Source organism: Centruroides vittatus, unplaced genomic scaffold (genome assembly GCF_030686945.1).
Source record: "Centruroides vittatus isolate TY-2023 unplaced genomic scaffold, ASM3068694v2 contig_1035, whole genome shotgun sequence".
Taxonomy (NCBI): Eukaryota; Metazoa; Arthropoda; class Arachnida; order Scorpiones; family Buthidae; genus Centruroides; species Centruroides vittatus.
The window spans coordinates 3,502,715-3,518,535 of record NW_027120673.1 but is presented as its reverse complement, the minus strand read 5'-3'; the positions used below and the strand labels follow the sequence as shown (position 1 = coordinate 3,518,535).

At 25.8% G+C, this 15,821-nt stretch overlaps 1 protein-coding gene across 3 annotated transcripts in view; it reads right to left on the bottom strand.

Annotated features, from left to right (window-relative positions):
• Positions 1-15,590, bottom strand: part of LOC136969616 (muscle M-line assembly protein unc-89-like) — a 96,392-nt gene extending 80,802 nt beyond the window's left edge. Inside the window, exons 1-3 of one of the 3 annotated variants that reach the window (XM_067263861.1) lie at positions 15,456-15,590; positions 5,003-5,070; positions 4,428-4,906 (exon numbers count right to left, since the gene is read on the bottom strand). In XM_067263861.1, the coding sequence (XP_067119962.1) occupies positions 4,428-4,906; positions 5,003-5,054 (531 nt within the window). In that variant the 5' untranslated portion in view covers positions 5,055-5,070; positions 15,456-15,590. Of the gene's footprint in view, positions 1-4,427; positions 4,907-5,002; positions 5,071-6,033; positions 6,127-12,504; positions 12,607-15,455 lie in introns of those variants that run through there. The other 2 variants (XM_067263871.1, XM_067263879.1) reach the window with 2 other exon arrangements.
• Positions 15,591-15,821: the final 231 nt, after the last annotated feature.

Genomic DNA, 15,821 nt, shown 5'->3' with positions numbered 1-15,821 from the left:
TAGATATTTATTTATTATTATAATAAAAAGAAAACATTTTTCACGCTATAATTCACGTAACTCAAAGATTACAATAATTCATTTAAAATATTAATAAGCATAAAATTTCATTTATAATATATGTATATGTTTTGTACAAATGTATATATTATAAATGTAAAGAAAGCATTAAATACATTAAAAGATATCCAATAAGAAAATATTCTATTGGTATAATTTATAAGTTATATTTTATGCAAATCCGAATTTGATTTTTGTAAAAATACAGATGCATTTTACTTGTTATTATTTTAATTATCAGTTATGCTTTGGATGAACTAACAGTTCTTCAATACTCATTTGTTTCTAAATGAAAAAAATATATAAAATATAATTAATATAGAATTATTGGGCTGCAGTTTTCATTGCAGACATAGCTATATATCCCCCACTATCGTCCTCTGCTGTGTATCTGTCCTTTATTAATCTCGAGAACGGAGTTTGACGAAGATTGAGACCAGAAGCTTAGGGCCGGAGGCCCCGATTAATTATATACGAACTTCCGGTCTAAACAGGAAATCACATGATTTCAACTCAAAATTTTCTCGAGAACGAATTTAGATAGATGACAGGCATAACTCGATTGTTATCAGGAGAAGTATGATTAACAGGGACACTACTAAAATAGAAACCAGGTATGAAAAGCTTAGGAGACGGAGACCCCAATTGACTACACACGTGAACTTTTGGTCTGAATCGAGAGTCACGTGATTTTTTAAATTACAAAATAATTAAAATTGCAGCCATAATTGATGTCAATAAATAATCGCTTCTTTATTATTTGTTACGCTTTCAGTATCGAAATTCTTTAAGAGGTTTAATATACAAGTTAATATGCTTAAAATGCCATTGACAAAGCTTATTAGTGGATGTTTCAATCAGTTTATTACATTTTTTATGAACCAAAACTAAAACACTATCATATATTTGAAAACAAGTCGTAATAGTCATAAATGTTTGACACACACGTACTTTTACAATAATTGTTAGCAGTTAAATAATTATGTAAGGCTAGGTCTACCAAATGTTTCTGTATCTCCTTTTTATAATAAGTATCCCATTGAAAATATTTTCGATATTTCGATAGCATTGAGTTAAGTCTCTTCAGATGAAACATTTTTCAGTAATATTTATTCTTCTTTGAAATTAGAAGCAAAGAATATCGAGGCGGTTAAGGCGTCGACCGCTCTGAGAACTCGGAATTAATCCTGAGTCCTCAGAAATTTTCGATCTCGACGTACTCCAGAAATTTTTTGTGAGCAATCTGTGCCGAATAGACTACGTCACACCTGGCCTTCCTCATAATAGTGTGAACTACCTGGGTATGGAAAAAAGGCCCTCTTAGTGCTTACAGAGCGAAAAGAGCCAAAAATGAAAAAGTAAAGAACATATTGAAATCGTCAACAAATGATTTAGTATCGTGTCCACAACACATTGCGATAGGTATAGATCTAAACAATTTCTCTATCATTTAAGCTACGTTAGAAACGATAATTTTTAAGTTATTATCATGTTAAATCTCTGCAACTTTTCTCGATTTTCTAAGGAGGAAACTTTTTGTATAGATTAAAATTAATCCGTATATTACTCTGCAATATCATTCATGAAACATAAAACTGAAATCGACAAAAATTGAACAAAAACTTGAAACATAAAATTAATGTAGTCATTAGAACATTTCAACAATATGAGACAGACTTCCATGTTTTTTCATAGTTTTCAAGATTCATTTCAGAATTAAAACATTATAGCATAAATCTGTCTCAATTCATCATCCAGAATTCAAGATTGAAAAACTCAAGATTGTTCCTTTGCCAAGAAATAATAGTGTCAGTCTTTATGATATGAAAGAACTGATTCATATGAAATTCTTTCCTATGAAAGTCATGTTTATTTACTATACCAAATGTATGTATGTGCTTCTTTGTTTATGTGTCTTTCAATTCTCCTCATTCACCTTTCTAAAGCAGGTTCACCCCCATTTCAGATAGAAAAGGAAGAAAGAACAGAACTTATTTTATCTATTTATTATTATACTGTTTATTTTATCTAATTATTAGCAACTGTCTGCTGTTTTTTGAATGATTATAAAGTAATTAGCACTCATATTACATTAGATAGTAATTATAATTTATAAATAAGCTTATATAGATTAAATAGCCTAACGTTAGTCTAACATTTTTTAATTATTAAATATTATGCATAATGACGAAAATATCGTAAATTTAAAACAAATTTTGAAAACATATTAATGTCTTAAAAATAGTTTTAAGTTTTAATTTTTTTCACTTTATCTCTGACTTGGAGGGTACTAAATTAAAGTTTTCTGTCAGATGAAAAAAACGTTAGGAATTGAAAAAAAATCTTTTACTTTTAAACTGTAGGTCACATTTATACAGAGCGGTAAAGTTCGACGAGATGAGCATTTTTTATGAAGCAGCCTAAAGTCGGAAACAAAAGTTGGCGGAGCTATGGCAAGTAGAAAACTTGGACGCACCAGTGTGGTAGACAATCATCATCACACCTCTACATTTACCTTCTCCTTATTGCGTATGCAGTGTTGTAACTAACTTTTAATCTGTCCTGTGCAAAGTTTTATTTTTAGGCACCCTTTTTTGGTGGAAAATAATAATAATAAAATAAATTTGATAAAACAATTGTCTGTAAATAATTTTTGTGCACACAAGAAATATGCAAAATCATTCACATGTTTTTATAAACGAAAATATTATTACAATATTATTACAATATTTTTTGTCATTTCCATTTCGAGGCCTCTCTTTGTCTTATTTTTGTGCCTATGCATCTATTGCACCTACCTATTTACTGCACTATGTTATGTATTTGAGGATAATGATACTGAGTATATAAAGTATAGTAAATTAAACTTTATTGATATTTTTATGCGAATTTATAATAAATGTTTGAAGTGGAACCGCAAATTTCATTACACAGAGTACAGTACGTGCACAACAACAAATTATGTTTTGTCGTACTCTTTCGAAGAGCGCTTGTTATCCTCTATTATCAATAGCTGAAATTGTACAAATGGAAAATACAGATGGGGATATCCTATCCAATTTTTGTTTTTGATCCTAGGTTACTTCATAAAAATGTTTATCTCATCGATCTCTATCACCCCTTAAATTTACGATACATCGAACATTAACTTTCTGTGAGCTCTAGGCCTATTTGACATTTTGTAAATTCTATTTCAAACTTACGGCAGTATTTCTTATATTGTAAATAAAGGTGTTTAGTTAATTGGGCTGTAATTTGAAAAAAAAAAAAATTGTAGACCTATAAATTCCCACTGTCGTCCGTCTGTTTGTCTGTCCTTGAGAAAGGAGTTCGATAGATAGATAACCAGCACGACTTTATTGCTAACAGGAAAAGTATTATGTACAGAGGTTAAACTACTAAAAAAATTGTTAAGTAGATTAAAATATGTTAAAGGAAAATATAACTTTATATGAATTTGTTTTATTAATGAATAATTATAAATTAATTTAAGAAACTAATTAACAACTATAATTAAAATATAATTAAATTATTTTATTAATTTGCAAAGATATTTTGAATGATTTCATTTTGTTCAAAACTAAGTTTTCAAAGTATTCAAAAATAGAATCATGATTATCGTATAAATATAGTAATTTCATCATACCAAAACACAATTATTTGATTTATTATTGTACAGATTTGTTTCAAAACGTAGATACAGTACTTTTATCAAATTTGATAAAGGTTTTAATGGATTAAAATAAGGTTGAATACGGTAAATAGATCTGCTCGTGGTATAAAAATGGCAGCTATATCAACGTAAAAGTTTGATTAAAAATTTTCTGTTCAAATTAATAAAATTATAAATGTCCAAAGTAATTAGAAAAACTTTATTTTTTAAAAATTTTTATAAAATATAAATTAGTAAAATATCAAATAAATAATAATTAATTTAATATTTCAACGAAATAACTAAAAGACAGATATCTGCACTTAGGTTTAAACCTTGAGTGATTCCAGACACTAGTTGGCAAGAGAACAAACTAGTGCAGACAAATGCAATGTCAGTAGTAATAAACAGTGCACAAAAAGATTGTTGACCTACATATCCTTGCTGCAGTTCCTTACAAAGTTGTATGGTATAGCAAAATCTCAGGGTCAAATAAAAGATTCCTTTCCCAAGCACTTTATAAATTCCAATAAAAAATGTTCGCAAATTACATTTTAATATTCTCTCATTTATTTCCATTTTATCGCATTAAAGATTTAATATTATTATTTTGACGTGTTGTTTATAGTTTTAACTTATATTTACAATTTAAATAACTACAGTATGCAACTACGCAATGTAATTATTAAATTAGAAAAAAAGTAATATGATTTACCTTAGCTTCAGCTTCTTCTTCGGTAGACGATTCCTGAAACGTTCTACCGTATTTTAAGTAAGAAGAATAAGCTGAATCACTAGAAGAGTCAACGGTTGTTAAATGTTTGCTTCTCAAAGAAAGGCCAGAATCATCTAATTCATAACTACTAGAAATTTTCGTTCTTCGGAAAGAAAAAGAATCATCGTCATCGGCAAGACCAGACGTTCTTCGTCGATATGAGGATAATCCTAAATCGTCGTCATCGCCTCTGCTAGAAGTCCTGGATGTTCTTCTAAAACTGGAATATCCTGTGTCGTCGTCATCGAATCTCGAACCTCGAAGAGATGTTCTTCGGGTCGACGTTAAATCATCCAAACCACTTCCGGTAATGGATGATGTAAATCGAGAAGTTCGGCCAATCGACGATTCATCGAGGCCGGTTGAGGAGCGTGTGCTTGACGTCAAAGAGGATCTTGTGAAAGAATCATCAGATATGCCTACAAACATTTAAATATTGTTTTGTTTATAAGTATTTAAAAAGATAATTCAAATGAAGAATAGACGATGCTAAAGGCAGTGATTAAACTACTTACCTTCACTGTATTTATATGTGGACGAACGATACGAAGATCGTGAATAAGACATTTTGAATTATCAAAACCTAAATTAATACAACAAAAAATAAATAAACATAAATACATTATAAAGCTGTTTAAATGAATTATGTCAGAAATCTTATTAAAGTTAATTACAATGTTTAAATAAAACAGACTTTTCCAACGTTTTTATTACGTAAATCTACGCTTTTTTAAAATATAATTTAACTGTGACAGTAAATTAAACTGAATTCAAATTAACTCAGAGAAAAGAACAGCAAAAACTGAAATAATAAAGTATTTTCATTACGGTAGAACGTTTTAAATTGGATAAAGTTACATATGTCGTGTAACTTAAAATACACGTTACTGACATGATGAAATAACTGTCTATGAACAAGAGAAAAGAATTTGATTCTATTGTCTCTGAGGAATTGATGATAGAACAAAATCGTAACCGTATGTTTCCATTAATAGAGTCAAGATCAATAAAGGAAAAGCCATGAATTACATTTTCATCACATAAAAGTTTACAAATCTATCAGATAACGTAACAGACGGTGTCTATACGTTAAAACAATACAAAAAGTAAAATTTTGCATATAATATAGGGAAAATAAAATAAGAAAATAATGTATATTACTAGTTATATATTTGACAAGTTCGAAACGTTTTCATAAATAAAATGATTAATGAAAAGTCATTAACTATGTGATACTCGACATTTATTTTTCACGTTATAATAACGTTCACGTTGACATAATTGAATACGTGAGGTTTTTTGAACATGCTTGTTTTTTATCATTTCTATTATATATTTAATTCTTTAGAATAATCCTTTAAAAAATATATACAATAATATTAAATTTTATTTGATATTATACCTTCAGTGCTATTCAGGATCGCCGAGAGATTTGCAGTTGGATAATTACCTGGTCTAAAAGAATCCGTAATGTTCATTTAAAAAAACTTAAATTAATTAATTAATTACTACGATATTTAATCAAAATAAATCAGATTTTTGTTACCTAAATATCAGAAAATTATTTCTATGGTATTTAGTAGGGAAAGAGACCGGTAGAATGTTGAACCGGGGCCCAACTGTCTCCCAGCAGCCCTACTATTATTTAATGCTATTTATAGATAAACAGATAGTCGTTACTGTTATTTTCGTTTAAATCCATGAATATAACATAAGATAAATGTAGTTTATTTTTTCATGAAATACATTTTATATAGCTTTTATATGGATTTTTAATGAATTTTATGTAAACTTTATATAACAGTGAAAAACTTAAATGTTTTCCATTGTTTACTTTAATTAATGTCACAGCTAATCGAATTCATTATCAATGAAATACTAGTCTAAGCGTAAAATCAAAAGCATGCACTACTTATACTTTGGAATTATTCCAACTGGATAATAGCCTATCAGTTAAATTAGAGACGTGCCATAAAAATTGAAAACTTCTCAGTTAAATGTACGAGATGTGATCGACGAGTTTTGTGATTATACCGACAACTAAGTTACAAACATAAAAAGCTACACTAAGAGGCAATAGCTGTTCGAAATAATACTTTCAAGTTAAAAATTTCTCATTAAATTCTCTTCCTTCATACTTCGAGTGCTTTCGAAAGTGTTTCTCCTATACATAATTCTTAAAAATTCTAGAAGTATCCTCTCAGTAATTTAAAATGTTTTAACCATGAGTATTTTATTTGAGTTTAAACAAAAGACTTTTGGCAACAAAATTTGAAAACTCAAAATAATAATGCACTAAACCAATAGATCTTTGCAAATGAATAGTTTCTGGTAAAATTGTAGATATTTATTTATTATTATAATAGAAAGAAAACATTTTTCACGCTATAATTCACGTCATTTTTTTCTTGCATCGAAAACAGCAAAACATTATCTAAATAATATTGTTACTATTTACTTTATGGTAAACCCATGACATGCATTATAACTTACTATTGCATTCATTTCGAGCTAACTTTTTAACAATTTGTATTCTTCTTTGAACATTTAATAATTTTCAAAAATACTGCTTTGATTCGCACTCAGTTGTCTATTTTTAAACGAAGATTTTTTTAGGGTTTATTCACTTTCATATTATTTTACAATGTTTATGTAAAAGAACTGATTTATATAATATATAATGTAATGAGTATCAAAATTTTATAAGAAAAAAAGGGGGAGCATGAAGTCATATGAGTTAATATAAATGTAGTTTTATATTAACTCATATTATTATAGCTAGAATATTTATCATTCTGTGATACAAATCAATCTTTTCTTGGGCAGTCAATAAAACTCGTTTTTGTAATTTTCATACTGGTTTCAAGTCAAAACTGTAATTCTAATGTTTCGTTCATGCTTTTCATTCCCCAGTGTTTCTCGGAGTTTTGATGTCAAAACTCCGAGAAACACTGTCAAAAAAACTTCGTATTTCAACACAAACGTCTATAAAATCTATAAATATTAGAGCTATATGTCAGTGGTACACAGCCGAAAATTGCCACGTACTCCTGAAGACACTTTGGGAAACACGGCTCTACGTGAATGTGTGAACGATTGTCTCGTCTATAATAAATGCATGATAGTTTACATATATATATATATATATATATTACTTTTAAAGGTGCTTCTTTTTGAATGCACATGACTAATATAGAAAAACATATCCTAGTAACGATTTTGCTGTATTTTCTCGGTATTCTTTTTGTTTTCATCCCTAATAATTGCTATCATTATCTTTAAGTCTTCAAATTTACATATACGAATCACACAAATACTAATACTAATACTTACTAATACTCTTAAAGTGGAGGATCATTTAAATATTTTGACAAAAAGCATAGGCATTATTATGATTCAAAGTGGATGAATAAAATCATGCCCTCCCCAAACACATACTCCCACACTAACATCCAAACATACAGGGGAAAAAATCCGCAACTTTTTTGAATTTCTTTTTCAAGATCTCAGCCCAAAATGTAAAAATCTTGCGGGAGTTATTTTTTTTACCAATTGTCATACTTTGTCTCTGTTATATAACAGGCAAAGTATGGATCCTGGAAAATAAAACATCGGAGTATATTAATGAAATGGGTGAAATCAAGGCTGTGCACACGGGAGATAGGGTTCAACCTCTATTTGGGAAGAATTAAAAACTATTCAAATGTTATTTGTATTTATATTAATACATAATGTTACTGTACTTTATAAAATTTCAACACTTTCTAGTTTGTATAATATTATAAGATTTCACAATTATATATATATATATATATATAACTCTTAATAATATTTAGATATCTTCATATTACTCGTACGTAGTATAACTTTACGTAGTATAACTTTTGATTGAACTAGTGTATAAACTAATAATATATAATAACACGTTTTCATCTATTTTTTTAATGTTTTTATCTTTCTTATATATTTTACAGATATATTTGTTTATAACTTTTCGATTTATTCTATTCCCTAGTTATATTTGTTCTCGTTGCAAATTAATTTGTATAAAACTTTGACGTTTTACTGGGTACTAGGCTACATTACTACTAAACTAAAAATTCAGTAAAACCTTGATTTAACTGACAAAATTTCCGGTCCTTATGTCCTATGTGAACATTAATACCGTGTTAATTTTAAAATGCTTTTTATAGTAATTAAATTAACGGGTTATTTATTTTAAATCCAATAACATTATTTACCATCACTATTTATTACCACCCTAAGAACATTGTTTAGTTATATACAATTAAAGCTTATTTTCCAAAAAATGTTTATTTATTTCGATTTTGATCGTATACCTGTTTATTACAGTCTCAAAATTATGCTGAGTATGTAAGCAATAATACATATAGAAAATTTTTCTGTGAAATTAAACTTCTCGTGCATACTTAATTTTTAATTAAACAAACGTATCTACATAAATAAAGACAAATTAACTAACTAAATTTTTAACACACGTATTGGCAAAACCTACCTTATTATATAACCTAACGGACTTTCGGCTTTAACGGACACTTCCTCGCCCGAATTAGTCAGTTAAATCGATTGATTATGTAACAAATTTTGATTCTTTTATCACAACGGATATGATTCTTTGTGATAAAAGTGAAAACTATAATATTCACTGGGTCGGAAAACATTCATGAACCGAGTGGGATTGTGGTTCACATGCTCAGAATTAGCATGCAATAAAAATTTTTTACAACGCAACGTGATATTATTTTCGTTATTTTTTTTACTGTATTTTGCATTAAAAAGTACCTTTTTTTCAATTTCCATTATTGCAAGATTTCAATAAAGAAATATTTTTAAAACTTGAATAAAAAACTGACAACCAAAATAACTTTTAAATGGTATCTAAAAATATATCTAATATGATTTCAACTTCTAAAACTTTCGGTTTTTTTATGTAATAACTTCTTTTAATATATCTAAACCCATTATACTTGAGAGATTAGATCTAGAATACCACATCTTTTAGTTTTGTTTGATTTCATATCCACGCATTCCTCTTTCTGTCTTTAAGTGTTAATCCCATCATTAATCATTTCGTTCTTCTTTGTGTCTTTATCAATTTGTCAGTTAAGTGCTTTGTCAAATTCCATGTTTATGCCACATATGTTGCAACAGGGAGAATGCCTCTCTTTTGAAATTTAAGGGTATGCCATTTTTAAACATAGGCTATATTGGTACTACACACTTAATACATTAGTGTGTAGTAATAATGTATTATTTGTAGAGTATTAGTACCAGTATTAGTATAAATAAAATTATAATAATGAAATTAATAAACTATCATTTCCTATTTAAATATTAATATTTTTAAATTAAGAAAATTAAATTAAATCGTTCGAATGTATTCTATTAGTGAGATATAAAAAATTTCCTCGAAAATAACTTTGAAACACTTAAAGTTTCATTGGAACACGTCAAAAAAAGAAAAAAGAAAGAAGTGCCAAAATTTTGAAAGAAAATATTTTGCGATAACTAAGCCCAATTTATATATGGAAATACAACACAAATTTGAAAAGAGAGATTATTCTAGAAAATAAATGTAACGGAACTGAGTAAAGTCGTTAGCAATTTCCAGTCTAACCAAAATAACGATTTCAAGGATTTTCTCTCAGCCAGCAGTTTTTAGTAACAGATTTTAAAGCAAGGAATTTTTACACGATATAATTTACATCAATAATCTAAAAATTGTTTACTTCGTGTCAAAATTCCATAAATATAAAATTAACAGTGTTTAGATTGTTATCATATTTACTTACCTCATAAAATACATTCCTATATATCTATTTACTTGTTTTTCCATTTACTTTTTTCAGGAATTAACTATTAAATTTAATTTTTAATAAGTATACGAAATATTTCGTTTATTTATACAAACCTAAAAATAATTTTTAATATTATTTTACTGCAAATTACTCCTTATTTCAAATTAGAAAATGTATAGTTTTAAACGAGCTTTTTTTTTATTTATATTTAATAAAATTTATTTTTATAATGCATTTGCTGTCTATTTTCACGAATAAATTTAGAAGTTAAGGACAAAGTAATTAACTTTTTTATATTATCTCTAAAGTTAATCTTTTGGCAAAAGAAATGTAGTTTTATCCAAAAAATTATTTAAGAAAATTCTTGGGTATATATTCCAGGAAAACAACACTGTTATAAAAAAAAAGAATTAATGTCAACATGCTCATCTGTCACATTGTCAATCTTTATCTGATCATTTTATTGCAAAAAAAAGAAACAGCTTATCCATTCACTTTACACACAAAAACTAGAAAGTATTTTCAAAGAATCATTTTCCAAAGCATTTTCTTTTCACAAAATAAAATCATAAAACTTTAAAAATATTTTTTAAATTATGGATCTAAATTTTAAAAAAATTAATTAAAATTGTTGCATAAAATTTTCAATTTAATTATTTTGTATTTTTTAAACCGGACTTAAGATTCACTTAATGTTTTTTAAATAAAAAATTTTCTAAAATATGTGTGATATTTTATAGAATTCTCAGTTTTCAATTTATAAAATTCAATTTTCCAATTAAAAAATTCATTTTCGTTGTTCTTAATAAGTAAAATCGAACTTAAAATACTAGAAAAAGTAGTAAGTTGTTATAAGTAGATTGACGGAAGCAAAGAAAATTATTATAGATCAAATTTCTTATTTAAATTTTCACACACTCTAAAATTGTTATATAAACGACAATGAAATACGAGTGCATTGTGATTTGTTTATCTTGGCTTAATACATAAACAATTTATCTTAGTTTTACACTAATTTATCTATTTTCATTTCATTCCATATATACCTGAACTTATTTTGATTGCTTTTTTTTATTAATGAATGATTATTCTATCATTTAAATTTATTTGTAAATTTTAAATATGAATAAATTATTCTTTCATTTCATTAATGCATTTTTTTAAATTTTCCTTTATCTCAAAATACTATAATTTTGTGTTTCGAAACATGGAAGAATGAAAGATATAAATCAACATAATACCTTTCTAATTTGTAAATAATATTTACAAATTAGAAATACGTTATGTTGATAAATCATTAATCATTAATCATCATAAAATTTTAAAATATTTTCTTATTTAATTAATTAAATTGTATTGAAATTTTCATTTTATCAATATAAAATTATATCTTTGATAAACTAATATTATTATGATTCAAAACAGTTACGAACCCATAAAAATATGGTATTAATATTATTAAAAATTTAAATTTGCATGTAATTTTAAAATTTCATTGACTTCATAGAAAATTAGGGAATTAATTAACTTGCCAAAAAGTTCCTTGTTCTGAAGGTAACGAACGAGGTAAGAGTTATTCTAATTAAAACAAGGTCAAACCATATTTAAATCTGTTAAAATTGTTTTACTATTTTTATAGTTTCATACTCATTAATTAAATATATAGACAGAAAATATTAAAATTATGAATTATAAGCTAATTATGTACAGTACATAAAGTAATTTTTTTTAATTGATATCTAATTAACTTCTATTATTAATACTATTGAATATTTATAGAATTTATTATTAAGTTACTATTAAATAACGTCAAATTTAGACTGCATTATTAATATCAGAATATTCTATTGTATAATTTTAGTAACTTAAAACAGGAGTCAAGAATAGATTTAATGAATCAGTGCGCTTAAGAATCTGTAATGAATCAGTAAGCTTACATAAAAATATATTCTATATAAAAAATAAGCCGAATAAAAAGCTCATATCATACAAGAGGATACTAAAGTATTAAATTATCATCTTTAAAGGTTTCAATTAGTCTTCAGTTATTTGAGATTATCATCTATTTCGAATAAAGTTTAAATAGAGTCTAAATGTTAAGGGAGAAAAGCGGAAAATATATATATTTTAAACGCATTTTTGTATGAAATTTCGTGTATATTTTACAAAAAGACATGCTTAAAGACACATTTACTTACATATAGAACAGGAGCCTCCAGACGCCAGACTCGCTCTGAATAACCAAAGAGAATATTCCGTTTTTAGAGAAGTGAGTCTGACGCGACTTCTGACTTCATGACACACAAGTGATTGTCACTTACAAGTCAGTGAAAACTTCAAAATAGTTTCTAAAAGCTTTAAAACAGTTCATTAATTTCAGATTTTATCCGAAATTAACGTATAGTTTCAATATTTCATCTTAAAATTTATGAATCTTCCTTTGAAAATATCTTTTTGATGAGACCGAAATTATATGGATTTTAAAAATATTCGTAGTTTAAAACTTTCGTATGATATATAAAGAATTAAAATTAGAAAAAAATATTGTATTTTATGCTCATCGATAAAATTTGCTTAGGATGAAATGATTGATTGTAAAGTATATTAATGAGTGGTTATTTTATCTCAAGGTGAAAATTGTATCCTGTAATAAAAACTGATTTTATCTTTAGCATTAGCAATTCGGTTGAAGATGGGGAGGATAACAAACTATTAATAGTTTCTATCTAGTATAAACAACCAAATATTTCTGCAGGAAATGAGGAAGAGCCAAAAGCGTTATATGAACAGATATATTAATCATAGTTCATATTATATAAAATTGCAATATTTTATTGCAGTTAAGAATATTTGTGAAATTTAATGTTTTTTATAACATTAATTTGCATTTGAAAAATAATACAATAATTTATTGTTATTTAATCTAAAAAATTCTATTGCGCCAAAAAAATTATATTTATAAAAACAAGATTTAATACGAGTTAATTAAAATCTCTATTTTAATACGTTTTTATTCTGATAAATAACTAAATAACTCAAACCATTTATCGTTGAATAAAGTTTGCATTCAAAATTTTCTTTACGAAGAAATCATGAAACAATAGTAATAAATTCGCTTTAAAATATGTTATATAATAAAATAATCATGTAATTTTTTTTAATCTTACAAACCAATTTAGTTTCAAGAAATATTCTATAATTATATAATTATTAAAATGAAAGAAAAACACTGATAATATAATAATCAGAAATAACTTCAATGATCTATTAATTAATTTTTCCTCTAAAAATTCAGTAAAATATAATGATGATTTAAATTTTCTCCGTTATAATATTATTATTTTTTTACATTAATTTATTTTAATTGTAATTTTGAATAAATGCAATAAATCGTGATTAATAAATTATCAGTAAATAAAATTATTTAAATGCTCATTCGTGATATAAAATTGTATAAATATAATCTACATTACTGTTTTATATGTCAAATAAAAGTACATAAATTTTATATAAAAATTTTTCATATTTTTGTTTAATAATCATACATATAAAAATATATTTTATAGAAATGCATAATTTATATTTTTCTCGTACAAATAAGCATTAAATTATGAAGGACACATAGATCTTCACACTTTTACGTGTCAGACAAATATCCTTAATGATTAGTTATATCAAGTATCAGATTTATTCTCCTGTCAAAAGTTGCAGACAGCGTTGTCTCCTCTAAAATATGATACAGAGGAACCTATCTAAAATTCTAATTTAGTCCTTTCTAAACAATCTCATTTGGGATCTTTGCCCTGTATGATTTTTCTAAGGGCTTTCAGTTAACATATTTTTACAACATTTATAAAATACAGTATTATTTATCTTTCTTCAATTTCAATAAGTATGGCACTATAAATTAACTTATAATTAATTACACCTTGATAATCCTAGCCATTAAGACTTTATTGGAACATAGAATTCATATCTCATTTGCCAGTTATTAATTATAGACAGTTTTAACATTGTTAAACATGAGTATTAATTATACATTTCAACTTAAAAAATTTAATTTATATATATGTATATATATTTACAATTTTTTTATTTTTAAATCTATTATTTTGTATATTGACCATTTGTTTTAAGTATAAACCTATTATTTATTTTAATCTTTTGATATTTAATTAGAAAGTATTTTATGTAATCACATCTACATGTTTCTAAAAATAACACATTTCACTTTTAATCAATGGAGTGTAAAAAATTTTCTCCATTAAAAAACATTATTAAAACTTTTAAATTTTGAAAACTGATTTTTATATTCCTGTATTTTACTTTATCCAAAGTTTATATAGTGATATTTAATACTTAATCTGATATATATTAGATATTTTCACATTGTTTTGAAGAAAATTGCTCTTCACGTGAATGGCTATCTAAGCCAAGAATCTTTTTAACTTAGAAAAGAGGTCGATAGACTTATGTTTCTGGGCTTTTGTCCAATATCAAACAAGCTCTTTTTAATTGCAAATCTTTATTTTTATATATTATTAATGTCTCATAAAATTTTAAGTAAGATCACATTAAAAAAAAAACATTAATTAAAGAATTAAAACAGTATAGTGACTGTTGAGTGGTGACTAAATGTTTGAGAAAGTGAGGATAATATGTGTATATGTCATTGATTATGTGTATTAAATAATTATGTCTAGAAATATTGTTAACACTTTTTATATTAAAAAGTTATTTTAAAAATTTAAAAATTTTAAAGAAAATTATTAAAATTAATTAAATATTTTTAGAAGCAAAAATAAAGAATTTTAAATACTTTGTTAATTAAATTAAATTGAACTTTTCTAAATGTTAGATTTGAAATTCTAAAACTGAACTCTTTATATAATCTGTTTTGGCATTCCTCATATTGTAAACAAGGTTTCCTAATAGAATATATGCTTCACGTGTGCGAATGTATACTACGAATGCCAAATCTCTAATATAAGCTTACAATTATATAAAAAACAAAATTGCGTATGTTTATTTGAAAAAAGTTAGTGTACTTTTAACAATATTACATATATATATATTAATATCTATAACAATAATTTTTAATTTGTTTAATTTAATAGATATTATAGCTATGTTATTTTTCCATACTCACTTTTTAAAAATTGTTTTCTATCCTAAATTATAATTTCCATACACATTAGCAACTTGTTAACCAAAGCAAGTGTTTATGGTTACCTCAATTGAGAGCACACGCCTCTAGCAAAACATTGGCCTAGTGATATTTTAAGGTACTGAAACAAATAAGGCAAAGAAATTGTGGGATCTTTGCCAAAATATTTTACACTTTACTGGCGAACTAAATATAGAGGAAAAGAACCTGTGCCTTCCCAATGCTCCTTCAGAAACTGCAACGAAGAATATCTGAAACTTTTTAATCAAAAGATGTCATCTCCTGTTACGAAAATTCATTCATTCTGCACAGAATCACACTTCATTAACGTAACTGGCAATTATTACA